This window comes from Phallusia mammillata, chromosome 6 (genome assembly GCF_965637545.1).
Source record: "Phallusia mammillata chromosome 6, kaPhaMamm4.hap1.1, whole genome shotgun sequence".
Taxonomy (NCBI): Eukaryota; Metazoa; Chordata; class Ascidiacea; order Phlebobranchia; family Ascidiidae; genus Phallusia; species Phallusia mammillata.
This window is the reverse complement of record NC_137257.1, coordinates 8,760,000-8,787,448: the sequence shown is the minus strand read 5'-3', so window position 1 is coordinate 8,787,448 and position 27,449 is coordinate 8,760,000. Positions and strand designations below refer to the sequence as shown.

Below are 27,449 nucleotides of genomic sequence, written 5' to 3'. Positions count from 1 at the left end.
CTCCAAAATGCAGCTAGTAAACGCATACAAAACATCGTTTAAATGTGATAATAACTTTAAACCGTTTAAAATCTGGAGCCTGTGCATGCTATATGGGTAGACCGCGCAAAAATCATTTTACAGCGGTCATGCCCTGCGTTCGCTTATGATGCACGCCTCTCATTTACGAGGTTATGATCAGATTCAAACGACATTTTGTATGCCTTTACTGGATGTATTTTAGAGTTAACCTGTGAAAACCGTTTGTGTTTATCTTAAACCGTTTAACATCTGGAGCTTGTATACCATTGGTTGACTGCGCAAAAATCATATTTAAAGCGGTCATGTCCTGCATTCGCTTATGATGCACGCCTCTCATTTACGAGGTTATGATCAGATTTAAACGATATTTTGTATGCCTTTACTGGATGTATTTTAGAGTTGACCTGTGAAAACCGTTTGTGTTTATCTTAAACCGTTTAAAATCTGGAGCTTTTATAGGCTACATAATTCGACAGCGCAAAAATCATTTTTAAAGCGGTCATGTCCTGCGTTCGCTTATGATGCACGCCTCTCTTTTTGCCTATTTATCATTATTTCTGTACACGGGTGGCTGACTCGATGACCTATATGGTCCCTTCGCCATCCACCAGTTGCTTGCCTATTATATTTTATTTGCATGCAATAACCGCGTACGCAACTGAAAATAAAATGATGATGATGATCTCATTTTCGAGGTTATGATCAGATTTAAACGATATTTTGCAAGCGTTTACTGAATGTTGTTTAGAGTTGGCGTATAAAAACCGTTTCCATATACCTCAAGCCGTTAGTGGTCTCAAACACGTTAAAGCCTGTACTAATGAAAATGATGAAACACCAAATGCACAGTGAGGACAACACTTTATTGATGGAAAAAGCACCTTATGAACCCAATTTCCACACTTCAACATTGTCAAGTTGAGTCCCATAGTTATATGAAAGCAGAAATAAATGGGAAGAGAATAAATAATTACATTCACAGCAATTGGTTGATTGGTCAGTTAAAACCTGCATTTACAAGTACATAGTACATACTAAACAAGGATCTTTAAGTAAACAGACTAAAATAAAACAAAAAGGTGAAACAATATTGTACAGCTGAAAATGTAATGATTTGCTGAATTATCAAGAAAATTAAACCGGATATCATGTGAAAAATGAGGTTGAACCACCCAATTGTTACAACATGCTATCATGCAGACTACTGGTCAAAACTAGAGGTTCTCAATTTATGTCTGATGAATCACTTCACTGTCCGATTCTACATCAGAGTGCAAAACATTCTCAGAATTTACATGAGACCATAATCACCATGGAGGTAAAATAATATCAACGCCTACAAATGTTTGAATACAAATTCTTAATTTGGGTATAAGAACTAATAAATAAATTTGCAGGCAGGTAGAACAGTGGAAAAGAAATAACACATATTCCGATTTGATTCATGTAAAACTAAAGTATGTGGTGCATATCTCGACATACAATTTTCTCCTGTGAGGCAAGTAACAGGTCGTATACATCAATGATTTTGCTGACACTTTAAGAGAGAGCTGTTTTTGTCGACAAAATTCTTCCGCAATGAAAGACTTTCTTCAATTTTTTTGATATGGAATGTTCCTGTTGATTTTTTCAAGCTTTAAGCATTTTTCCCGGATGGTGAACTGCAATAAAAAAATAAAGATAAAGTGTATGCTCATTTGACTTGACAATTATGGGTTAAACAAAAGAGGCTTGAGTTTAGTCACCAATAAGCAAAGTGTTATAAAACAGAGTTAATATTCAATATTGGGGGTTTTAACTGTGCTAAAACTCAAAATAACATCAGTCAGAAATACAGAAAGAGTTGAGTTTAGAAAGGCAGTAACAAGGCAGCCACTTACTGTGAATCGTTTCAATTCAAATCCAATCTACAAGCCCTCGTATGACAGTGTGCTGGTCCTCACTTTGCTTCATACAAAGGTAAGAACTTGAAATTCTTCTCACTGAAGGGTCTCTTTGCATTGCTTCATTGCCAGAACCTTGATGCCAATCAGGTACTTCAATCTTGATTCTTGGCTCATTTTAGTGTTTAACATATTCATTTCACAGCTTAGAATGCATTTGTTTTTGTCTTGCTGTTTTACAATTAACTGCCATTTTGATATAAAACCCAATTTACCTGCGATTATTATCACAGCAAAAATAATATTTGCCAATAAAAAACAAATTTAATGCTCCACTGCCATTACCGATAAAACCGTCCGCAATCGGGCTGTGTTATAACACAGGTTCTAAAGATTCTAATCCCGCCCGATAAGAAACGCATTATTCTGCGTAACACAGCCGATTTTAATCGGGGACTTCCAGACGGATCGGGTGGCGAAATAGGAGCCAGGGTGCTGCGGCTCGCGCAGCTCCACCAATCACGTAGCGTGTGACCTGGGCACCCGGAAGTAGTTGTCTGTTCCGCGTTTATTATGTGCCAAAGCAAATCACGTGTACCATCAGGTTCGACAATGAGTACAGTACGACAGTTATTCTTTTTTAATCATTTTTACAGTTTTTGATTGAAAGGTTAATCATGGCTTTTCAAGATTCTAATTCGGTGACTGTAAGTGAGCTTCAGCAACTTAAGATTTCGCAGTTATCAAGTGCTGAAAAGGTAAGTATAAAGAAAAAAGGGCGTCCAACGCCTGATATTCAACTTTGTCAGCCAGGAATGAGCCACAACAAGAAATATATACGCAGTTTTAATTCTGAATGGTATCAAAAGAAAAAATGGCTTTCTGGTTGTGAAGTTAAAAATGTACTGTTCTGTTTTCCATGTTTGCTGTTTGGAGGTGATGAAAAATGCTGGACAAAAGATGGTTTTACAAATGTAGCCAAAATAGGTGAGAAAGCAGAAAAACATGAGAAGTCAAAGAAGCATGTGGACAACGATGTTTCACTTTCACTTTTGGGAACTGTAAATATTAAGGAAAAACTTAGTGAGGCGTATATAGACTTTCAATTATTGAACACAACAAAAAAGTGGAATAAAATCGTGAAATTTTGTCCAAAATAATAGACTGACTTTTGTTCTGTGGAAACTTTGAAACTCCCTTACGTGGACATGATGAAAAAGATGAGTATTGATATAATGGACATGTACTGTTTGTCTAAACAGTAGCTGCTAAATTGCTTCACAGGAAGTGTTTCTTAAGAATGAACATTCTACAGACAAGATAGTATAGTGACCACCAAGCACAACCTATTGTTGACAAAGAAAAGCTAGTTACTGAAATGAAAATTTTTCTGTAGATCTGATGTTCATGATTACTTTGAAAATAATCTAGATGATGTTTTGACAAGTGAAATTACTAGGATGAAAAATCCTTTTTGCTGTTTTCATGAGTCCTTCAAAGGCAAAACAGTTTGGATGCAAACCTTTGTTAGGAACACCATTATTTCCAAAAGACTTGCACTTGCAGTGCTAGTACTACTAAATAGAAAAACAGTTTCTCAGTTGTCATTTGGAATCAAGGAAGAAGCTATCAATTATCATGCCCAAACTATAACTTTATGATTCATTTTGGTTGTAAAAAGGAAGCACAAGGTTTAATAATATGGTTTAAATTTAAGTGAGAGTGTTATAAATTTTAAAGCTTGAAGGAGTTTTGCACTTAAAAAAAGCAATCATAAGCTATTTGCCAGCAAATAAAGCAGCAATTAAGCAGTTGAAAATCTGAAAGACAAATAATAGTCTGTACACAAAAATTCCAAAAAAAGATGTTAAAATAAACAAGTTCTGACACAAATGTAAAGTGGTTGTTAAATTTGTCAGTTATGATACCAATAAACAGCTGTATGGCTAGTTTTTTGTGTGACAATTATAATCTGTGAAGTGTCATATAATATGTTGAAAACGCTGACTGTGACCATAAGGTTACTTAAATGAAACATGGCCATTTTTTTAAATGTTGTCGAACTGAAATACTTCGACCTTTTTCGAATCATTACTTTTTTTTCTATATTCTTGTTGTGTTTTACCGTATTTACAACCGCTTAGTTTCGAGTCTGTGTCACGTGTGTTTTTGTTCCACATTATTACTGCATGTTATGGTGTTTAGCCGTCGCTGTGCAAGTAAACAAAATACACAAATGATATCGTCTGGTGTTTACACTCGTGTACGTTATTGCGTAACAAAAATTACGTCACAATGGAGTTTCTAATTAAGATTTGTATTACTTGTTTTTCTACACAAAACAATGGCTGTAACTATAAATGTAGGTTTTCTATATATTGCCAACTTATATATGTTATGTTCAATAAAGGCTAAAATTTTGAGCAGCACCCTCACAAATTTTAGGCACGAGCCGCCACTGTGTGGGAGAAATCGTGTTATTGAGTTGGCATGAGGTAGAAATGAGCTTTTTTAACACAGGTTAATGACTTGACAGAAAACAAAAGTGTAACTCCGAAATGAGGTTAACCCAGGTTTAAACCGAGTTTTGTTTCACATAATGCTTCCACAAGCAGATAGATTGCAGCAGGGTTATATTAAATCATGCCAAACCTTCAAAAGTCCAATAACAATAAGGTATTTTCACCAGCGTGGAAAATAACTCGAGGTTTGAGGCGTTTTGACAATAGTGCCTCTTAAAATTGTCAGTTGTTGATTAATTTTGAGTCTTTCCAGCAACGTTTACGCTGGTTTGCTGATTTTACTGTTGGTGAATGTGGTTTACGATTACGACCAATACAACGTTTGTAATAGTAAGTTTTTTCAAAAAGGAACAGGATATTAAACATTTTTTTGACAATAATGTTCAAACTAGTGATGTACCGAATCGGCCAAATTTCGATTCTGCCGAAACCGAATATTCGTCGGTTTCGCTGAATAAATTCGGCCGAATCATTTATAACGTCACGCGGAGTCCTACGCTGCGCGTTTAAGATGAAAAAATGTTTATCTACCATGCAATTAGTGCAGACTAGTTGTGTTTCGTCATCATTTTAACTAATGGGGTTTAAAATTGCCTTAAGTATGATTGGCAACCTTCCAATGAATTACTGATTTTTTGTCTTCAGTGGGAAAAACGATAATGTTTTAAAAAAACAAATTATGGCGATTTTCGTTGCGGTATGCAAGATTGCGTGATATCTCACCAAGCAGAAAGGACACGTTTAACGCTTTAGATTTGTGTTTGTAAAAGGTTCGGTTTCAGGCGAATCAGGATTTACAGTAATTTGGAAAAGTTGTAAAAACAAAATGTCTATAGTCGTAGTCAAACAAATTACCGCCAGATGGTGTTTTGCAGATACGAAAGACCTTCAAACGATTGCATCAATTGCAGCCTTCGACTGATTTCTGGGGAGTCACTTCCAGAATCACCTATGCTTGGTCCCAAGTACGTGAAACTACCTACTTGTTCTAAAATACTTCTATGATGTTACAATAGCACTTGTTATGGGAAGTTTTACTATTACCATAACTTTCGTTTTCTTTCTGTGTTTAAGCAGACCCATTTTTTCGCTATGTATTTCCAACAGAAAGTAGGACTGTATCGTTTGCATATAGTGATTAGGCAGCTTTTTTCCACCATGGTCAATGCCACCATTTTCACCCTTGGATTGACTTATGCCTATGACTTTTTCGCTGTACAAATTGAAAAGAAGTGGGGAAAGCATACAACCCCGTCAGAAACCTTTTTGCGTCAGAAAGTTACGGGAAAGTCCTGCAGCAGTTTGAACTGTCGCTGTTTGATGCTTATACAGGGATTTTATAAGCCAAATAAAGACTTTCACACAACCGATGGTGGTTAAGACAGTCGAAGGCCTTCATGTAATTGACAAAGCACAGATGTAATGGCCTGTTGTACTCCAGTGGCTTTTTCATTATATCTCTAAGATTGAATAGTTGGTCGCGATAATCGTTGGTAACTGCTCTTTTTTGCAGTAGAATTGGGTTAAATTACAAGTTACAGTTTTTATTTTGATTTGTGTCCTTATTTTGTACGCAATTTAAACAACTTTCAGTACTTTTATTTTTCCTCATACATTTGCAATTAACTTCCAAAGACCTAGAAAAACACGAAGTTGTAAAATCAACTTGGGTACCATTCAAACAGAAGTTACATTATTTGGACAAATTGTACAAACAAGATGGTGTAGTCGTATAGTGAAACAAATCACTTTCATATATGTTTTGCAGATACGAAAGACCTTCCAACAGTTGCACCAAATGTAAGACATGCATAGGATTGTCGGTTTATGTTTCTTTCTTATATTTTTTTTACTCAAAAATGTGAAAAAATATGGCTGAACGGCTTTTAAAGTCTCTTAACCATATTAGGTTCAGGACTAGTTTTGCCATCATAACTATTGATCATAAAGTTCGTCAGTGGTCACATTTTGCTTTATAATCGCAATGTTTTCGCTTTCAGCATCATATCAATGTAAGAAGATTTATCAGAAACCGAAGGCTGTTGATAAAATTCAAAGAAAAGTTTGGAAAATTCTGTCGAAACTTCAGGCTAGTATTTGTGTTTGATCCATTAATAAGTTGTATTGGCCTTTCCACGTGCAAACTATAATTAGCTCACCGAGGTAGAGCTACTAACACAACCGTATACAGAATTGCTAAATCCCGATATGTGGAGCAAAGCAATGATAATAACAATAAAATCAACCCAAAACCAAGTTTTTTGAAGAAAATTTAGTCCATAACCATATCCCAGTCTCACTGCTGTTTTTTTAATCACTGCGCTCTTTACCCTATTCATCGGTATTTAGCAAACCTTGTGTGCTGTGAGTTATTGTGCTAGTATCTCTGCCGAATAATTAAGCACAACTCAAAGTAGGTTTTAGAATATTTTGTACATAAGCAGCAACAAAAGGCAAATGTTTGCACACAATATTAAAATGTTTTTTTTTTGTCTTGTCAGTAATGTTACTAACTGCCATTGTTGCTGTTTCATATTTTAGATGATTTTTATACGTAATTTTGCAACTAAGCTTGTGCGTCTTGCTTTGGAAAACCAGATTTTGTTTATTTACTCAAGCTTTCGTTTTGCTAAACCATACATTTAATCTTATGGACCGCGACTCCATAAACTAATGACATAGGTCAGTTACGAAAAAATATACAAAAGTTTGAGAACCACCGAAATAGATAATCAAAGCACGTTACTTTTAGTTCGAAAACCAACAACTGTAAAAAGCGTTTTTTTTTGCTTGATGTAAGATATTACAGGTCAAAATTTCCAATTACAAATTTTCAAACAACCAATTAACCGTCGTAAGTTATATGCAGCGTTGCCAATTGTTTTTCTGAGAAAGTCCTTATTTTAAAGGGCAATGTCTTAACGTATTTATGATCGTTATTTTACCAATTGGCAAAAGTTTGCAATTATTAAATTTGGACGTGGACGTAACATTGCCAGTAAAAATAATGAATTCTTTCCAATTTTTTGTTAGTTGCCAATTTTGGTTTGTGCAAAATATTCCTAATATTTTACTTCATTTTAACAAATTGGGGCAATACTAAATTTATATGCAAATATTGGGTTATGCTTGGGTCAAACGCTGAATTTTTAATTTGGCTCACAACCAGCACTTCTGTCTAATAGTTTACTTGATAGTTAATAAGCTATTGCTGCTGCCAGGTATAAATATCAAGTTTATAGAGCTCTTCTGGAAACTGTCTGGCATTTTCAGAAAAGCTCTATCAACTTGTTTACTTGATAAGCCATCCCTAAAGCTAATGTATACAAACCTTGTTTCTGTAAATAAAATATTAAAAAAATCTACTCTTACCAACAGAATCCAGAAAATTGCAAGTCGGCGCGAAAACTCATTTGTGCTATCCAAGTTAGATGTGGACACGGTTGCCTTATCCATCATATAGGGATTTGTTTCTTTCTTGCGGTGGGCACCAACCGAACGATGCAACTACACGTTGAAATTCCAACCTACAGAGAAAAGTTGGAGGCCGCGTACAGACCATTGAGTGAAACATGCAAGGATGTTGACAAATCTGAGCTCAAAACAGCTCCAAACATTCAAGGTCGATATGGTTTTGCGTCACTTTTCTAATTCCCCCAATATAAAAATATTTGATTTGTAGTTTTAAAAGACACTTTCTGTGCGAAAAAAATCGTGAAAGACCAGTTGCATGTGGTCATACTTTATTAAGTTAGGGTTTAGAACGTACAATCATGAAGTTGATGAGTCCAGTGCCTCTAAAACATCGTTTTATTTTTATATTTGAGTTAAGCGGAGGCAAAAAATTTGTAGCTTACCTCTAAAGCAGTGGTGTTTAACCTTTTTCATCCCGCGAACGATTTTAGCAACCAAGTGTGCCTTGTCACCTCTTTTTTAAAACTTTTATCACTAGAATAAACTCTCACTTTAGGCAAAGAAAAAGGGTCTAAGGAAGCTGATCCGTTCGATTTTTATACAGAATGTATCTTGTTACAACACACTGACCGCTTCACCTACTGTTAGTGGTTAGAAGTTTTGCCGTCACCTACTGTTAGTGGTAGAAGTTTTGCCGTTGCCCACGTGGTGCTGAGGCACTTGAATCTTCTGTATAGTGACGCAATAAAGCATTTGTTGGGTATTGTAATGGTCACAATAGAACACAAAATAAGTTTAAATCAATTATTTTCACTGTTTTGTTGTTTTTATGTTGTTGCTGATAAACAATTAGCGTTTCAATGCTTATAAAAGCCGACCCCTAGTCAAATATCAAACGAACCCACGGGGTCGCGACCCACGGGTTGAAAACCACTGCTTTTGTTGTAAACAGTTGTTGTAAATCCTCTAGTTCAGTGGTCTTTAACCTGTGGGTCGCGACCCCACGTGAGGTCGCCTAAACTTTTTCTGGGGATAAATTCAATTTACTGACGTTTAAATTTGTTACCAAAAAATAAAATGATTTTGTTCCAACTCGCAACCTTTGCTTATGTTTTGCAGTACAGCTTGGTACCTCGTGTCACAATCTAATCATTGTGATGCAATAATCTATATAAAACACAAGTTGTCCAGCCCAGTGTTACGCGATAGAGTCCCATGGTTGTCATATTGTGTCCAAACCAATACAGCGGGCACAGGAAAAAAAACATAAATTTACTGATTTCTTTAAACTGGTGAACTTTAACGCGAATTAAATCGGCCAAATTAAATGAAACTTTTGGGTTCTAACATTTTAGCGTAATAATGCACGCTGAATTTTAATATGTAAAGTCTACTTGAAAACTAAGCGGGCATATTTACATAAAAATAGTTTCAGTTTCGGCATACTCCCTATCGGAATAAATGGGGTCGCATGTAAATGCTGACATAACTTTCTTTTAAACTGGGGTTGCTTTCAAAAAAGGTTGAACACCACTGCTCTTGTTAACCTACAAGTGTAATTTTGGGTTTTTTTGCGCTAATGCTTAACAAGAAAGAAAAATAGTTACATACCCAAAGTTATGAAGTAACTGTGCTTAAAAAAACAACGATCAAAATATTAAAATTAATTTGCGAACATTCTATGCAATTTGTTTCAAAACTAGCACTTTAATTGAAGAGATAACCATATATATTTAAATACATGCTTCACTTGTGACTACGAACTCCCAACGGTCTGTTTTATTTTATCAGTTTAAATGCTTTTTCTATTTATTTTATCAATTTAAATGCTTAGGTAACGGAAGCCACGAAACTACAAATCACCACAAAACTGTGATATTGAAAGTGAAGGGAGCATTTGACCCATTTACCCAATTCGCCCCTCTTACTATCCCTACCCAACTGAAATCGGCTCTCGAGGGTTTGCACGACGTTCCGCATCACTGGTGGATAGGTCATGTGCTTGCATACATCACCAGACTTCAACCAACTGTGAAAAGTGAACTAGAGTCACTTAAGAAAAAACTTGGATTTTCAAATTCAACTGTAGGGTGAGTTTGAGGTATTTAAAGGTTTAATGCAGTCACATATATAAGTCAAAGTTTCTAAGGAAGCCAAATACGCCAACGGTTTTATTCAACTGAATTGCCAAATCATGTTCAAACTTTGTGAGTCACCTTTTTCAAAGACTTGACCTAATTGACTCGAGTCTCAGCTTTGAAAAGACTCAACTTGAGTTGGACTCGGGACTCGGACTCGTTATTACACTAACAAAACGAAAAATTTTGACCTACAAATTGAAAAATTTTGACAAAATTTGACCTTAAAAAACTTTTTTTTGACAAAATTTTGACCTATGAAGAATTCAAGTAGTTAAATTACGCATTATCGTTCAAGAAGTTAAAATATGGCTAGGCTAATCTAACTAGAGCGAAAGAATGTGCAAAAGTCTAAGAGAAGGGCAAAAATCTGAACATAGACCTAACCTATTCTGAAAAGAGAATGAGCTAATTAAAAATCACTGCCAAAAAGCTGCTGCTAAGACACAACGAAAATTATTCAATACATTTGTATAAACGAAAGATACATGAAGTATCTAAAGCAAAACCGAAGCAAGAGCTGCACTTAACCTGCAGCTGCCGTAAAATGACTTGGGACCTACCAAAATTTGGCACGTTTTGAGGTGTGTTGAGCATCACGCCATATCAACCTAATTGTTTCACTCACTTGATGGTTTATGATTCGCAATTATTGGGGCAATGGGCCAATTACAACAGTATAAAGTAGGCTACAAGATGTAAAACGAATAGTTTGCTGGCAGTGCAACCTCTACAACACCACGACAATGCAGTTTGTAAACAAAAAACTAAAAATTTTGACTGTTTTGACAAGTCAAAAAATATTTGCCCTACTTATAATGGATAACCTAATCAGTTGGTTGCAACCAAACAGCAGCAGCAATTTACTGTGCGATGCGAAGTTATTTTTGCTCAGTTTTAACGTAACGAAATCGCTGCAACATGCAAAAACCTTCTTTCGCTGACATTAAGCGTTGTACTTGTTGCTTGGTTCAAGGTAAGCGAATGCGGTACATGTCGGCCAATATTCGCTTTTAAGCGCTTATATTGTTGTACAAACGCTCTAGCGAAGTGGTTCTCAACCAGGACCCAGGGCTCCAAAGGGGGCACGAGCTGTATTCTCACTATAAACATCCACAATAAACCAGTGAGCCATTTTCTTTTATAATGCTCAGTATTAAGTGTGTGTTGCAAATGATTCATTTCCTAATTTAATCGACTATTTCTCACTATTTGTCTATACTGAGGTTTATATTTTGCAAAAAAATGTCCTGATAGATCATAGACTTTACAGTTTGTGAGTTTGCTACATATATTTCTCGGTAGGGGCCACAGGTCTAACGGGGTTAATGGAGGTCACGAGACCTGAAAGTTACTTTTATGGAGCCACGACACATGAAAGGTTGACAACCACTGCTCTAGCGCATGCAGTAAACATATATTTTTTTTCTAAAACTCCTTTTGTAGACTCTGAACGGCCGACCTGCAAGGCTGAGCCTCACAAAGGGGTTTGTCACGTTGAAACACGCCCCGCCCTTTCCCACACAAATCACACTTCCCGAATCACGTGTAATAATCCACAGCGACAACAGCGGCAACAACCACAACGTCGTACACAATCAGGAACGGACAGAAACAGGGTTGAGAACGAAACGGGAACGTAGACGGGAACGGTTTTCTAAACAAGAAAACGAAACACATTGACATATGTCAACGCACAAAAATGCCAATGACTAACTTACCAACTATTTTGCGACACAGGTCAACAGGTACAGTACACGTATCAACAGTTGCAAGACGATGAAACAATCGCTGCAATCACTATAGGAAAATACAGCATGCCATAAGTCACACATAAAGCCATGAATTAATTTAGGTCACAAATCGAATTAAACACTCACCGACAATCACGGTAAACAGCCTTCACTTGAAGATTAATTAGTCATTCGTCACAATACTTAATTTAGCCTTATTCGTCTCTAAAAATGCAACACAAACGAATTTACTTAATGCAGTAATAAATCACCTTACTCGACCACGTTGTACAGTAAAATGAACTAATCATTGCAACATACAGACAAAGGCCTTCTAATTTTACTGTTACGCACTTGGCGATTGTAACGTCATAGCAGGGGAAATAATGGGACAAATTAATCATGCGTAACTGAACGTGGAGATGTAACATACCCCCACCTAAATGTATGACCCGGGTAAATACATTTCACACACAAACAAACATCGAACGTTCAACGAAATTCAATAAACAAAACAGCACACTAAGCATCACTTTCAGCGGCGACAATCAAGCAAAGTTTTGCAATCGGTCGTTTGACACGATTGTATCGCGTTTGCACAAGCACCGAGCGTACAGTTCCCGTTTTATCGGGAAATGTATCCGCAACGCGACCCATCAACCACTTGGAGCGTGGCTGTGAATCATCCACGACGAGAACCACATCGTTGATCTGGAGATCTCTCCTCTTCTGGAACCACTTCTGCCTGGAAATGATGTTCGGTAGATATTCGCGAACCCAGCGGATCCAAAATTGATTCGCCAAGTACTGCACTTGCGCCCAACGGCGCCGCACGTAACAGTCCTTTTTGTCGAACAAGCCAGGAGGCAAATTCGAGTTGCATCTCATGAGCAGGAGATGATTGGGTGTGATCGGTTCATCATCTCGGGGATCAAAGGTGACAGGAACAAGAGGACGCGAGTTGAGTATTGACTCAACCTCAACAAAAAGCGTTGACAATGTTTCGTCGGAAACAACTTGCTGTGTCATCAGAGACGTCAGAATTCGCCGGATGGAGCGCACCATTCGTTCCCACGCACCTCCCATATGACTGGCTGTCGGGGGATTGAACGACCAACGAATTCCGCTTTGTTTCAGGTACTCCTCAATGTGAACTTGGTTCCAAGACTGCAGTGATTCTCTCAGTATCCGTTCTGCACCGACAAAGTTCGTCCCATTGTCGGAATATATATTTACAGGATTCCCACGCCGACCAATGAAGCGACGAAGCGCGTCGATGAACGAGTCTGTAGATAGGCTGTGGGCAACTTCGATATGGACAGCTCGAATTGATAGGCAGGTAAACACTGCCCCGTACCGTTTCACGATGCTCCGTCCCTGCTTAACTGGAAAGGGACCGAAATAATCCACCCCTACGTGTGAAAACGGGGGCTCGTCCGGATGCAGTCTTGCTGAAGGAAGGTCTGCCATCCTCTGTACTCCAGCGGAAGCATTTCTTCTCTTGCAGAACAGGCAATTCCCAATCACTCGGCGTACGGCTACTCCACCTTTAAGTATCCAAAACCTTTGGCGTAGCGACGACCAAGTGTGGCCCATCCCAGAATGTCCGACAAGACGATGATGTCTCTCGATAACCAAGTCAGTAAAATGACACGAATGTGGTAGAAGAATCGGATGTTTGGCATCGTACGGAATGAAAGCCTTTTCTAGTCGACCACCAACTCGAAGCACGGAGTTAACAACCATTGGATTTAGTTTGAACATGTGACGTTTCACAGAGGTCTTGGAAAGAGATCCCTTCTCCAACGCAGCAAGCTCAGGGCTGAAATGCTTTCGCTGCACATATTTAATCAACTCCAGTTCGGCAGCATTTAATTCTTCAACGGACAATGATCCACGATTATCCACCACAGCTTTGTCACGCCGAACACGCGACAGTAAAAAATTCTTATATCGTAGCAGCCATGCGATACTCTTTTTCAAACGATGCAACGAAGAGTACCGATGGATGATCCTCTCAACAATGGTCTGCTTCTCTACAACCATATGTATGGAGACTTCCTGCTTTTTTACGGGACTGAACTCAGCAGGTAAATCGGGTAAAACAATCGGACTCACGGGCCAGTGATCCTCAGACTCCAACAAAAACTGTGGACCACGCAACCAGCGGCCAGTCGTCACTAACGCCTCTGACGTCAAACCACGTGACGCCTCGTCCGCCGGATTGAGCTTTGAAGGAACATGTCTCCAGCTTGAAGGATCGCTTTGCCTTTCAATCTTTGCAATTCGATTAGCGACGAACGTAGGGAATCTCTTCTTCGAATTCCTGATGCTCTGTAGGACGGCAGTGGAGTCTGTCCAGAACACAGACCGATGCACCGGTAGGCCAAGCTCTCGTCGCATCATTTCATCTAGCTTCACGGACAAAACTGCCGCCGTCAGTTCCAGTCTTGGAATTGACACTGTTTTCAGCGGCGCTAGTCGACACTTGCCAACAAGAAACACGCAGTGAACACGCGAACCGACGTCGACTATCCTCAGATAACACACAGCTCCGTAGGCCACGGAGGAAGCATCTGCAAAGTGGTGTAACTCCCAACTTTGCACATCGCCGAAATCATCGGGCTTAAAACAACGAGGAAGACACAGGTCATGAAGCTTCGGTAAACGCACAAGCCATTCGCTCCATTGTGTTGCTTCCGATTCCAAAATGCAGTCGTCCCAGCCAACTCCACGTTTGCACAAACCTTGGAGTAATAATTTGGCTCCAAGCGTGCACGGTGCAACGAATCCAAGAGGGTCGTACAGCGAACTCAATGCAGAAAGAAGTCCTCTTCGAGTCTTCGCCGTTTCAGGAAGGTTGACCTTAAATCCAAACGTATCTTCGTGCACGTTCCAGTGGACACCAAGCACTCTCTCTGTGACGTCATCACTCAAGCTTTTGTTTCGCACTGCCTTTGACCTCTCTTCTTCAGGAATTTTTGACAGAATCTTCTGGTTATTACTGAGCCATTTTGTCAAGTGGAATCCTCCGCGTGACAACAAATCTGAAATCTCTTTGGTCATTTGAATTCCCTCCACTGTAGATGCAACCGAAGTCAGGCAGTCGTCCACGTAAAAATTTCTTCTGACGACCGAAGACGCTTGTGCATTGAAATCTTGACCAAAATCCAAGGCTGTTTGCTTCAAGCAAAAACTCGCGCAACTAGGGGATGAAGTCGCCCCGAACAGGTGCACAGTCATTTGATGCGCTGTTGGTTGATTTGTCAAATCCCCTCTTGGCCACCACAGAAATCGCAAGGCGTCCCTGTCCTTAGGGGTAACACGAATCTGGTGGAACATCGATTCTATATCGGCCACCAAAGCGTAGCGCTCTTTGCGAAATCGAGTCAAAACACCCACCAAACTGTTTACGAGATCCGGGCCCTGCATCAGCACATCATTGAGGGAAACGCCCTTGTGCTTTGCAGCGCAATCAAAAACTACACGAACCTTGTCTGGCTTACGGGGATGAAGTACAGGATGGTGTGGTAAATACCAGCAAACACCATCAACCGATTCGATTTCTTCTCGAGGTATCTCTCTTGCGTACCCTTTCTCGAGGTAGGACTGCATTGTGCCCACGTACTTTTCCTTCAGTGAGTGATCCTTCTCCAGGCGTCGCTTCAAGTACGTCAGCCGTCTTTCGGCCATTGGCTTGTTATCTGGTAAACAAGCTGAGCTTTCTCTCCACGGCAACGGCAGCTCATAGTGACCTTCCACCATTTTCACGTTCTTTTGCATGATACCATACGTCTTTCTGTCTTCGCGCGACGTGGGGAAATCTAGAACAGCAGTTTCGTTCCCAAAATCTGTCTCCCACAGACTAGAGATTTGCTTCTGTAAAGAGCTGTCTCTAGACTTCACGAAGTTTACCTGATACCTCGATGATGCACACGGAAGGAGTGAAGGGCCAAATAATGTCCATCCAAAAGGTGTCTTGACAGCAAACGGTTTCCCTTTTGGACCACGACGCATCTCCTCAATGAACAAGGCGTCTGGATTATCCAGACCAATCAGCAATGTTACAGTTCCTTTCTCGATTAAGGGAAAATCCAAGTCACGTAAATGTGGGGCACCCCTTAATGCTTCTTTGCTAAGAATCGGATTAGGACGAACGGGGATTTCACCAACGGTTATTACTTTAGGGAGAAATATATCATCTCCGCCACCTACTGGAGAAACAGAGAAACTCACCGAAACAGCCGTATGCTCTTTGGCTTCATCTGTCAGTGTTTGCAAAACAATCTCCTTAGTTTCACCTTTCATGCCCAGGGCTTTAATCAACCTTTGGTTACAGAAGGTTCCGGTAGAGCCGATATCCAAAAATGCGTAAGTTAAAACCTTCCGGCCTTCGTATTTTACCTCAACCGGTACGACACACTGATACACGTCGTCGTAACCGCATTCGCCGGGCGTTGCTACTGAACATGAAGCGACCTTTTGTGGTTCAACCGGTGTCGCTGGTGACTCTGGCTTTGCGGCTGGAGCAGGCCTATGCAGCAATGTGTGGTGATAGTGACTCGAACAGTCGTTTTCTTCGCAGGCAGTTCTCGCTTTACATCGTCTAACACGGTGACCTGGCGTAAGGCATCTGAAGCACAATCTCTTACGACTGACAAATTCCACACGTTCGGAGTACGTTTTACGTTTAAACTCAAAGCACCTGGACAAATCGTGAGCCTTACCACAGAACAGACACGTAGCGGAAGTAGTCGGCCTCTCTGTCGGACGCTGTCGAACTTCTACTGGGTTCACAACGTACGCAGACGCTCTTGGCTTTCTCATCGGTGGACCAGGATCCTTGTCGCGCCTAGAACCCATAATCCTACTCCCGTAGAGGGAATTTTCCACCTCAGCACGCTCCGAAACAAACTGAACAAAGTGGCTAAACCCGGCTTCACGATTAGTGCGATGTAGAACTTCGACTGATCGCTCTATCCATTTTTCCTGCAAGCGATAGGGCAACTTGTCAATAAGCTGCAACATGGTGTCAAGTGAATTAAGACCGGCATATTCATCAATATCCTCCAGTGTAGTGAGACATTTTTCCAGCAGATCTGCAAACTGCATTAGTCGTTCCGGTTGATCTCCTTTCAAGCGAGGACTCCTTTTCAAATGCTGCTCACAGGCATTTGCGATAATGTGCGGCTGTCCGTACTCATGAAAGAGCTTTTGACGTGCCTGTCGGTAACCCTCGACTCGCCTTTTCGTCAAGTGATCAATTTTAGGTCGCACTTTGTCATCACAATGTTGCAGCAGATAAACCAAACGCAAATCGTCAGAGTGAACTTTAGTGGCAACATGCGCTTCAAAGTTGCGAATGAACGTCCAGTATTCCATCGGATCACCATTAAATGACATTATCTTCGGACGCGGTAAAAAACGTTCATCTGAGTTGTAGCGTGGTTCCTGCGCTACTATAGGACTTTCCCTATTTTGACAATTGTATTGCGGAGTAGCATAGATAGGAGGATGATGACTTAATTTTGGCGGTTCCTGCCTATCACAGCGCGGTGCGAGTTTTGGGCATTCAGTGACCGTTGCAACGAAAGGCTTCACTACAGGTGGCGGATAAACAATATCTGAGTCAAATTTACCTTCCCATCCGCGAGCCTCGATTTCGGCTAATTCGGCTTGACGTTGTACCTCGCGAATTTCAGCGTTGGCTGACAATTTGCGCAACTCATCCTCATCGTCCTGTCTCTCCTTGGCCTGACGAAGCTTTGCGCGAGCCATCTCCAACTTGATTCGTGCTTCCGTTCTACGAACACTGGAACTCGTACTTGCTGAAGTAGGACAACTAGAAGCGCAACTTTTTGAACCAGCTTGTGGCGGTGGGGACGTAGCAGGCTGGGCCTTTTCGATCCATTCAGCAACCCTGCTATCAAACTCCGTCTTCTCTTCAGTGTATCGCTTTAACAAATCCTTATCAAGATCTTCATTTTCAGATAAATTTGAAGTTATATGCTCCACAAGAAGTCGGTATCTTTCATTTGTAATTCGCACCGATGTATGTACAGAAACTAAGTTATTGAGACTGACCATTAAACATTCCGTTCGGGTGTAGGCTTCTTGCAATGAACGTTGCAATTTGACGAGCTGTTCACCCTTATCCTCTTCAATCATGTCGGAAATCATTTTTCTTCACCTAGCTAACGAGCAACAGTTGAAAACTTCTTTATGTAGACTCTGAACGGCCGACCTGCAAGGCTGAGCCTCACAAAGGGGTTTGTCACGTTGAAACACGCCCCGCCCTTTCCCACACAAATCACACTTCCCGAATCACGTGTAATAATCCACAGCGACAACAGCGGCAACAACCACAACGTCGTACACAATCAGGAACGGACAGAAACAGGGTTGAGAACGAAACGGGAACGTAGACGGGAACGGTTTTCTAAACAAGAAAACGAAACACATTGACATATGTCAACGCACAAAAATGCCAATGACTAACTTACCAACTATTTTGCGACACAGGTCAACAGGTACAGTACACGTATCAACAGTTGCAAGACGATGAAACAATCGCTGCAATCACTATAGGAAAATACAGCATGCCATAAGTCACACATAAAGCCATGAATTAATTTAGGTCACAAATCGAATTAAACACTCACCGACAATCACGGTAAACAGCCTTCACTTGAAGATTAATTAGTCAGTCGTCACAATATTTAATTTAGCCTTATTCGTCTCTAAAAATGCAACACAAACGAATTTACTTAATGCAGTAATAAATCACCTTACTCGACCACGTTGTACAGTAAAATGAACTAATCATTGCAACATACAGACAAAGGCCTTCTAATTTTACTGTTACGCACTTGGCGATTGTAACGTCATAGCAGGGGAAATAATGGGACAAATTAATCATGCGTAACTGAACGTGGAGATGTAACACCTTTAAACGAATTAAAGCTCTTGTCCACACTTTTTAATGAGTGTCAATTAACGTCTTTCTTTAAAGTTGTCCGTACTCTAAAAAAGGGACGTTGTACTGTAATGAAGTGGTGTCCATTTTAGGTAAAAAAAGTCGCGATGAACCATTCAAATAGAATAACTATCCAAACCTTTAACAGCTCTTTGCAAAAACTTTTTTGGACTCGCCTTGACTCGAACCGCTAATGACTTGACTTGAGACTCGAACCCCTTTTGACTTGACTTGAGACTCGACTAATAGGACTCGTTACCCAACCCTGCTTCGGAGGTTAAGGACAGTGGTACCTGGTTAATTTGCAGTGACGCGGTTATAACCTTGATACTCATCAGCGAACATTAACATAAACCCAACACTACAATAATCAAAATAAGTGTAACCAGTTTGATACGTGAACAAATACATTAATTGTTTATAGAGTACACATTCGCCGGAGCGACAAGTTGGTTAGAGAGGCCAAGTTCTTTGCACTTGAAGAATACATGTGTCACGTGATTGACCTGGCGGGGAAAACCCAGGCTGGTCAGTCAAGAGATAAAAATGTGTTTCTGGCAACTGACGAACCCGACATCTACAGCAAGTCGAAACTAAAGTAATGGATATTGGTTTATTGAAACGGCCCAGTATTCTCAAGAAACAACTGACTGCGTCTTGCTTTACAATAATGTGTTTGTTTTCGGTTTGGTCTTATTAGCAAACAGAAGTGAAATAATGTACATTTAAAATTTATAACTTGGAACACTTAGTTCGTTAACGGCAACAATAACCGATTCAGTATGACCGCTATTAGCTGCAGGTTTTGCATCTTAAATGCAAAGCAAGTTGCACCAGACATATGCTATCAGGAGACATAGAGAGGCCCCCCTCTTAATGCAATGTTACTGATAACAAATGGGGTGATTATAATATACGTGATGATTGTATTCTCAAACTTGTTTTTAATTTTTTTGTCGTAACTATCCCTTTGCAATATTTTCAAGCACATTAACATATTTATGAAACTTCAAAGAAAAAATAACTAAGCAAAACAAATTCTTTAGTTAACAACTCGATGTTAATAGATTCCTTGCGAAAGTTGTCGCAATAAAATGCAGACTGAAATAAAAATAGTTTTTGTAAGATTTTTTGGAAATGTTTCAGAGGCAGTTTATAACGTCACAAAGTGAAATTATGCGCGAACAATCGCCTTTTTTGTTACTTGGAAATATAGTAAATAACAATGTCTTGTCACAGAGAATTCATTTATTGTCTGTCATATTTTTTGTCATAAGATCTGACGTTGCATGAGATTGTTATACGTCAAGCTCTTTGCCGTCGCTCTTAAATCGCATGGCGAACTCGAGTTTGAGAATTGCTGGTTTAGTGTCCGAAAACGTACATCATTTTTTAAATAAAATCGAAATTCTCTTCTTTGACCGGTAAACAAATAGCCTAAATCTTCTCGACAAAAATACTGACCTCCACGAACTTAGAATGTCGAAAACACTGGATATTAGTTACTAAAGCATCGATCAAATAAGCAAATATTGTGAAGCCCGAAAAGATAGTTGAGAATACAGTTCGGAAAGTTGCAAAATTTTGTGTGAGTATAACAATAGTGCTGACATGTGTTGTTGTTTATAGGTTTCCCTTCTACAATTTTCTAACCATTCAAGAAAACACCAAATTGGCTGCATTTCACCGGGAAACTGAACAAGGTTTTCTTAGCATTGTGCAAGATATACAACTACTCAGTGATTGTCAAGATTTTGTTGGAACGTTAAGCTCAAATGTAAGTTAGAAAAACAAATCTTAAACATCAAACCACGCAAAATAAAGACAAATATTGGCCTTAAAACGCCACATGAAAAACTACGCTACTTACCGAAATACCAACTATTTCTGGCCTGAAGTGATTTATAATTACAGAGTTACACTCTGTGTCATTCTTTAAATAACTTTAACTAGCTATAAGTAGCCAGTTACTGGACCTGACCTAATGTCAAAAGGCCCTAAAATGCCTCTTTCAAGACCAATTGTCTATTGTGTATATGTTGTCTTGATCATTCCTGAGGCTTCAATATATGGGCCTGTTAATCAAACTTTCGGGTCCAAACGGGCTTCTCAAAAACGATTCGGGTTTGGGCTCCAGTTTTTAGGTCCGTTTACAACTCTGAAGTAAACTAATTAAATAAATAACCTAGGAGTTAAGAAATAGGACTGTGACTATTTTTTTCTACTACACGCTACAAGTGCTTCATGGCACATATAATCTAGGTCAGGGCCATGTTGCCCATTTAATGAGAGTTTAAATATAACAATAATGTGTTTTAACCAAATTTTAGAGAAAGTGCAAAGCGTGAGTGAAAGGTTCACCCGGATCCGTTTGGGCAAAAAAATTCTCCGCATAAAGCAAAGATGCAGATTAACCGATTATTTCAAGCCTTACCACATTGCAAATCATTTGTACCTCCAGTTTTGTCCGAATTAGCGAATCCGGGTTAACCGAGGTTTACTGTATTTTTGCCCTGTGATAAATTTGGATTTCCAATTGCAGGTGGGACGTTTGGTGTACACCCTGATGCTGGCAAAAGCACGGAAAGATTCTATCACGGTTTGCACATTGGACGATGATTACATGTACTATGGTTCAGTTCCTCGCTACCTAGAGGCAATTGCCGACCACAATCCAACCAATGAAACCAACGATGAGATTCAGCTGCAATTAGGCGACCAGGTTTATGTGAATCCATCGCGACTGATGTGCGATCGGAGGTGTTTTGGGACAAATTCAAGAACCAGAAAGACTGGACACTTTCCCGCTGACAAAATAAGGGAATATGCAAACCCAGTTATGTATCAAGGCTTCCAATGGGATGAAAATGATAAAGTGTAGATTGTAGACAATTGTTTGTAACAAAACTTCTTATTGTGTAGATATCGTGCATAAAATTCTGTTTCATATGATGGAGTGCGTAAAAAGAATGTTTCTTACTTTGTTGTCATCGCCTAATCTAACTTAATAGCAAATAATTTAGCGGCCATGATATTATCATGTACAATGTTTACATTAACGTTTGCATTGTCGTGTGCAAAAGCATTTCATACAACAACGGAAAATGTGTTTAATTCGTCAAAAAAGTTTCTCAAAAATGTAACATTTCCGTTTCGTTTGATGCCTAAGAAATTTTTTTCTTCTAGAATGTTCCGCACAAACGGCGTGTTTGTTCATCATTGCACATACTTCCTTCTGTTTATACTGTCGTTTCTGGTTCAAGTTTCAAGTAGAATACAGTCGCTCGTACCTGAGAAAAAGCATAGCAGCTTGTTTAGAGGGCGCTATGACTTCATATTGTTGCATTTTTGCCATAAAAAAATAAAAGGCAAAAGATTTGCTCATGTTGAAGTGAGGCCGAATGGTACAGACATAAAAACTGATTGGGATTCGTCCCCGGGAGTGTCCTGAGTTCGAAGCCCGTGAAAAAAAAATGTATATAGAGAAAAAGGTTGAAGGTAAAACTAAAATTTTGCGCTACTATAAATAGCTTGTTTTCGACTTCGCCCTTTTCTCCAATTGTGGATGTGGAAGCTGATTTAATCGTTCGCCTTTGAAACATTTATTCATTAATACGCAACTCAACTCGAATACACAGAAATAAAGAAACGCTCTGTGTGTCACTATCGGTTGTCAATTGCGTGCAATTTAAAAATCAGGATTTCAAGATATAATTCGCAAGAATTTCAGCACGTTCTAAGGCGCCTAGATTTATTAAAAACTTCGAAACAGTCGCTGAAGACGGCCAGGCAGATGGCTCAACTGCCCCATCCAGGGATCGACGTTTCGAGCTATTAAACGAAGCTATACGCTTATAAGCGTGAAATAAACCGCGTGCCAACTGTTCAAAACGCAGTTCCAGTTTTCGTATGGCACGATGATAACTCAAGTTTCTACTAAAAACATTTGCCCTCTTCATTGGAGGCACAGATCGCGCTAAACGAATTCCTAGACCCACTGCATCATAATTTAGCCGAGGGTTTGCTAAAGAGACTATGATAAACTAGATCTGAATTCTACCAAAGCATTATCCTGAGCGCCGATTTTGGGTGCGCTTGGCTACACAGAGATGTGACCAAACAAGCCTTGAGATTTTATCAACGGGTTCATCGTGATCAACTTGATTGGACTACCTTAAGTCACGTTGTGCCTTCCAAACCCTACTGGGCTCGTCTTAAAGAATCCCACTCAACCGTATCGAATCTTACTATCCCTTTGAATCGGTCATTCAATATTGACAGTCATCGAGGCTTTGTCGCTCCATTGGTTTAAAGTTTAAATGAAGGCTGGGTTTTATAAAATGCCTATTTTTACCTATGCCAACTCCAGTACCATTCGTCACATAGAAACGTTATGGTTAAAATATGTTTAAAAATGATTGTCAAAAATATGTTTAATAATTTTAGTATAAAACAAATTGAATAAAACGTATTCATTTTATTGAACAGACGTTTCGACAAAAAACTTTTGTCGTCATCAGTGAAATATAAAGTTCAACCTTCGCTGCAGTGTTGTTGACAGACTTACGTGTTCATGTGGATCCTCCTATATTGGTGAGACGCAACGAAATTTGGTTACTCGAATAAAAGAACACCCGGCCAACGAAAAATCGGAAGTATGCAGGCATCTTCAAAATAACGCTATGCGCAGGGTCAACTTTGCCGAACTTAAAATATTGGACGCAACATCTGACCGGATTCGTTCATTAATTTTGGAGTCGCTTCAAATCCAACAACATGCACCCCACTGCAAAAATACCCACCTGTTATTGGATTATTCAATGTATTGCATGATTTTGTGCAATTAACCCTGATGCAATATAGCTTCTTGCGGAAGCTGTATATGGAACAAAAATCGGTTTAAAACCTAGACCAGTAGACAAGCCGATACAGAGTTGCAAGCGGGCCCGAAATCTGAGCCCGAACCCGGCCCGAACCCGAAAGTATAAGCCCGAAGCCCGGCCCGAACCCGAAACGTTTTTGAGAAGCCCGTTTAGGCCCGAAATTTTGATTGACAGGCCTATCCAAAAAAGCCTTGCAACAAAGGATGAGAAAGAAAAAAGAGAAAGACAACAAACACAATAAATAATAGTAGACAATGGGGTAAACAACACGTTTTAAAGTAGAGTGGGCATTAGGTCAAAGCTAGAGACTTGTTACTTAGCTGAGTGATTTTATTAAAAAAAAATGGCGGACACGGAACTTAAAGTCAGGCCCGTTTTAAGCCCGTTTTCTCACAAATACCTAAGCCCGAACCCGGCCCGAACCCGGCCCGAACCCGAACCCGGCCCGAAAAGCCCGGCCCGACTTGCAACTCTGAGCCGATAGGCAAAGGAATATAACAACACTTTTCCGCTAGGGGGGCAGTAAAGATATTTTCGTATTTTTTTGGAAAACTATTAAATACTTATGATTGCGGTTGGTTTTGGCGTTATTTATGATTTTAAACCTTCACCTGACCCGAATAGCCCTAACCGCCGGCATTTCTACAAGTCTGCAAAGCAAAAGATAAAAAACCAACGGGATTCGAACCCAAGACTTAAGCGTACGATGCATTGTTAGTAGCATTACACAAGAGCAGCAATGTGGTGGTTTAAACCAGGGCTACTCAAACTTTCTTGTTCTGCGACCCCATTTTAAAACAGAAATTTCTACGCGACCCCTTTTGATGGGTATGATGTAAAGAAATACTTATATTTTATATATATACCATCTAATGGCGCCTAAAAAGCCTAAATTAATTTCTAACTTTATGCACAGATTAACAGTCTTAGTTCTTGTGACGTCATAATCTATATTGTGACGCTTGTGGTATCTGTTTTTTTCGGCATTGTTTGCACACAATAGGAATAAAAATAGTTTGGCGCTTATGACTACGAGGCTGGTAATACTCTTCTAAGTTCTACAAAATGTGTTTAGAGCAGTTTGAATGTACGGGAATGATGTTTAAACAATAAATGTACGCACGTATACCATTTATTGTGACTGGCATAATAACCCATAATGTTTCGCGACCCCAAAATTATATTACGCGACCCCAATTGGGGTCGCGACCCACAGTTTGAGAAGCCCTGGTTTAAACAGCACTTATAAACTAAGCATTTAGTTATACATTGAAGGTACTTATGAAATTTATGGTTTCTTTAATTATTTAGGAATTTACAAGCATTTTCGGCGATAAAAAATAGGTTTGGTACCATTTTATTAGTACCTAATACTGACCCGACTAATTACTCAGGATTTAACAAATACCACCCGCGGCGGAAAAAAGTGATTATGTTCCACTGCTTATCAAATCGTGAGAATAGCATGTTGCAATATTGTTGGCACAGCATAACTAAACACAGGAAAAAACCACAAGACCAACATGGCACGTTGATATCAGCAGAAAACGAAACAGCAGTGGTTCCTAAACCTTTGAGTTTTTATCGTATGGCGGCCCTTTCCAAATTTTATTTCCCCAATAACATGCAAAATTATGCTCTAAAGAATATACAAACCGAAATTTTGTGGGAACGATCGTTTCGTTTGTTACTTATAATTAAAATTGGAATATTGTCTGACAACGGAGATATTGATTCGACAATGATTTACTAATGGTGTTGACCTTCATTGTTTGAACTACGTGTCAAAGCACATGGATTTGCTCACATGAGTTTAGCCTAAAAAAGACTGAACAAAGAGGATGATATAAGTCAGTACCCAAAAAATGTTGCTTATTTTGGCTGGCCTCGATAACAGGCCTAACTAGGTTATTCAAATTTGGATATATAGAGTATTTGTGAAAATTTATGTTTAACTTTCTGTTTTGAAGTTATATATATACCTATAACTACACAGATTCATTGCGATTCTAATAAATAAGTGGCAGCCAGTTTACATTTTTTAACAACGTTTACAGAGGAAAATTTGCAAAAAGAAAAAAAAGTTAAGTAAATAGACGTTTGAAAGTTGTTGACCCTCATATGGAGTATTTGTGAAAATTTCTGTTTAACTTTTACCAGCATGCATTGAGGATTTGCTAAATTTAATTTGATGTTGTAAAAATGAAATGGAAGGCAATTCTCCCACTGGTATTATCTCTGCTTACTATTATATTTTTTGTGTTGCAATATGCATTACCTGAACCGAAAGCTGAGAGGAGGTAAGTCATGCATGTTTTTATTCCAATTTAGATGTTAGTATCCTAACCGAACCTGTTTAAGGAAAAATATCTTTACAAAGGTCTGTGTAGCGTCGCACCTTCATTCAGACCCTAGATAAACTGCCGGTACCAGCAACAGATATTTACTGGATCCAGGTTATATGACGCGCGCAATAAACGGGGTTTTCTGCAAAGACACGCCACAAGTAAAAATCGTACAGTAAAAAGCAACATACCAAACTTTGATCTGAACAGGCTTTTCGATTAAGCATGTAATCACAGGTTAACTATAAGCACATCGTTCAATGACTTATAGCCACTTCGTCGTACAGATACACAGCTTAACGGCAAAATGAATCTTGCCCACTCTAACGGTTGTGGCATAATTATGCATTGAAGTAAAGCATAAATAACGTCGCTATTAGGCACACCAACTTACCGGCAAATAAACCAGGCTGCAACAGTATAATGCACAACACAATGTATGCAGGTCCAACTCGTATTCGCTATAATACAAGACAACGTGTTGTCAATACCTGCTACTGTAACGAGTAAATCGTAACACACAGAATGCTCACCGGCAACTATAGTCTTTACACAGATAAAATACATTGGTCGACAGTTTGCATATTATCAGTAAACTTATTTAATTATCATGATCACTTTCATGCGGTGAGCACACAGAGAAGATGATCACTTTCATGCGGTGAGCACACAGAGAAGACACTAACAAACGCACAAACGCAAACAATGCGGTCTCGCGCAAGTCACAACGTCATTGTTGCGTCAATAGCCATGCCAGGACGATATTCCCGACACCCGTACTTGACAGCTTGGCGCCACTAGAGGCTTGGAGCCATTAGAGGCTGGGAGCCACTAGAGCAGGGGTTCCCAACCATATTTGCTGCTTGTACCCCTTTGTCAGATCAGAGCTCGTACCCCTAAAAAAACTGTGATGGATTTTTTCATATATATATTGCTAAATTAAATTGCTTTTATAGCTCAATTAAACGTTAAAGCGATATTTCACACAGAAATTACTGGCGTGAAGTAAAAAAACATTGTTATGGGAAAATGAGGCTTCTTACTAAATAAAAGCTGCTCTTTGGCTCAAGGATCTTCGTACCCCCTATTGGGAACCCCTGCACTAAAGGCTTAAGACGTCGGATCGCCTCACCAATCTCAGTTAGTAGTATGGAAGGTTCGATTAAACCTTGCCTTATCCCGCGTAAACGATAAAGCATTAGACACACTTGCACCCTTCTACAGATTTTCACAATAGCCAGCCCACGCTTCTTTGATTCCTTCACTATCTGTTTGCAATAAGGCACCATTATCCCGGACTTTGGGCTTTTGGCTGTGAGATTTTAAAAAGATAAAAGAAATGTCTGTAGTCGTGGTGAAACAAATCACTTTCATATGTGTTTTTCAGATACGAAAGGCCTTCAAACAGTTGCACCAAATGTAAGATATTGATTGGATTTTTATCATAAGTTTTTCAGTTCAACAATGTGGAAAAATATGGCTTAAAGGCTTTTTATACACTGTTAAAAAAATTTCGGTAAAATTTACTGCAAAA

General features: G+C 39.4%; 3 protein-coding genes and 1 long non-coding RNA gene across 7 annotated transcripts; 2 read left to right on the top strand and 2 right to left on the bottom strand.

The window, feature by feature from the left end:
- Positions 1-865: 865 nt before the first annotated feature.
- LOC145233999 (uncharacterized) lies at positions 866-3,061 on the bottom strand. The gene is made up of 2 exons (XR_013861235.1): positions 1,902-3,061; positions 866-1,682 (listed from the first exon to the last, which is right to left on the bottom strand). It is a non-coding gene; the product is annotated as an uncharacterized LOC145233999 (long non-coding RNA).
- A 4,866-nt stretch (positions 3,062-7,927) lies between these two features.
- On the top strand, positions 7,928-19,308 carry LOC145234193 (alpha-(1,6)-fucosyltransferase-like). The gene is made up of 3 exons (XM_080098949.1): positions 7,928-8,057; positions 9,675-9,930; positions 19,112-19,308. The coding sequence occupies exons 1-3, from the start codon at positions 7,928-7,930 to the stop codon at positions 19,287-19,289; spliced, it is 564 nt and encodes a 187-aa protein (XP_079955075.1). The 3' UTR covers positions 19,290-19,308.
- On the bottom strand, positions 11,507-18,650 carry LOC145233183 (uncharacterized). Of its 4 annotated transcripts, none has more exons than XR_013861037.1 (2): positions 11,700-18,650; positions 11,507-11,635 (listed from the first exon to the last, which is right to left on the bottom strand). XR_013861037.1 is itself a non-coding variant. In XM_080097858.1 (2 exons), the coding sequence occupies exon 2, from the start codon at positions 17,889-17,891 to the stop codon at positions 12,234-12,236; it is 5,658 nt and encodes a 1,885-aa protein (XP_079953984.1). In that variant the 5' UTR covers positions 17,892-18,150; positions 18,215-18,650; the 3' UTR covers positions 11,507-12,233. The 4 variants fall into 4 exon arrangements, 2 of the variants coding, with proteins under 2 accessions (XP_079953984.1, XP_079953985.1); XR_013861038.1 differs by having other exon boundaries at positions 11,507-11,778; positions 11,859-18,650; XM_080097858.1 differs by having other exon boundaries at positions 11,507-18,150; positions 18,215-18,650.
- A 276-nt stretch (positions 19,309-19,584) lies between the features above and the next one.
- LOC145234192 (alpha-(1,6)-fucosyltransferase-like) lies at positions 19,585-21,568 on the top strand. The gene is made up of 3 exons (XM_080098948.1): positions 19,585-19,589; positions 20,317-20,464; positions 21,230-21,568. The coding sequence occupies exons 1-3, from the start codon at positions 19,585-19,587 to the stop codon at positions 21,566-21,568; spliced, it is 492 nt and encodes a 163-aa protein (XP_079955074.1).
- Positions 21,569-27,449: the final 5,881 nt, after the last annotated feature.

Coding starts and splice junctions, on each gene's coding strand:
- LOC145233183 (XM_080097858.1), bottom strand. CDS start 17,891: ATGATTTCCGACATGATTGAAGAGGATAAGGGTGAACAGCTCGTCAAA.
- LOC145234192 (XM_080098948.1), top strand. Junction 20,465..21,229: donor TTGGAACGTTAAGCTCAAAT/GTAAGTTAGAAA, acceptor TTCCAATTGCAG/GTGGGACGTTTGGTGTACAC.
- LOC145234193 (XM_080098949.1), top strand. CDS start 7,928: ATGCAACTACACGTTGAAATTCCAACCTACAGAGAAAAGTTGGAGGCC. Junction 8,058..9,674: donor AAACATTCAAGGTCGATATG/GTTTTGCGTCAC, acceptor TTAAATGCTTAG/GTAACGGAAGCCACGAAACT. Junction 9,931..19,111: donor TTTTCAAATTCAACTGTAGG/GTGAGTTTGAGG, acceptor AATTGTTTATAG/AGTACACATTCGCCGGAGCG.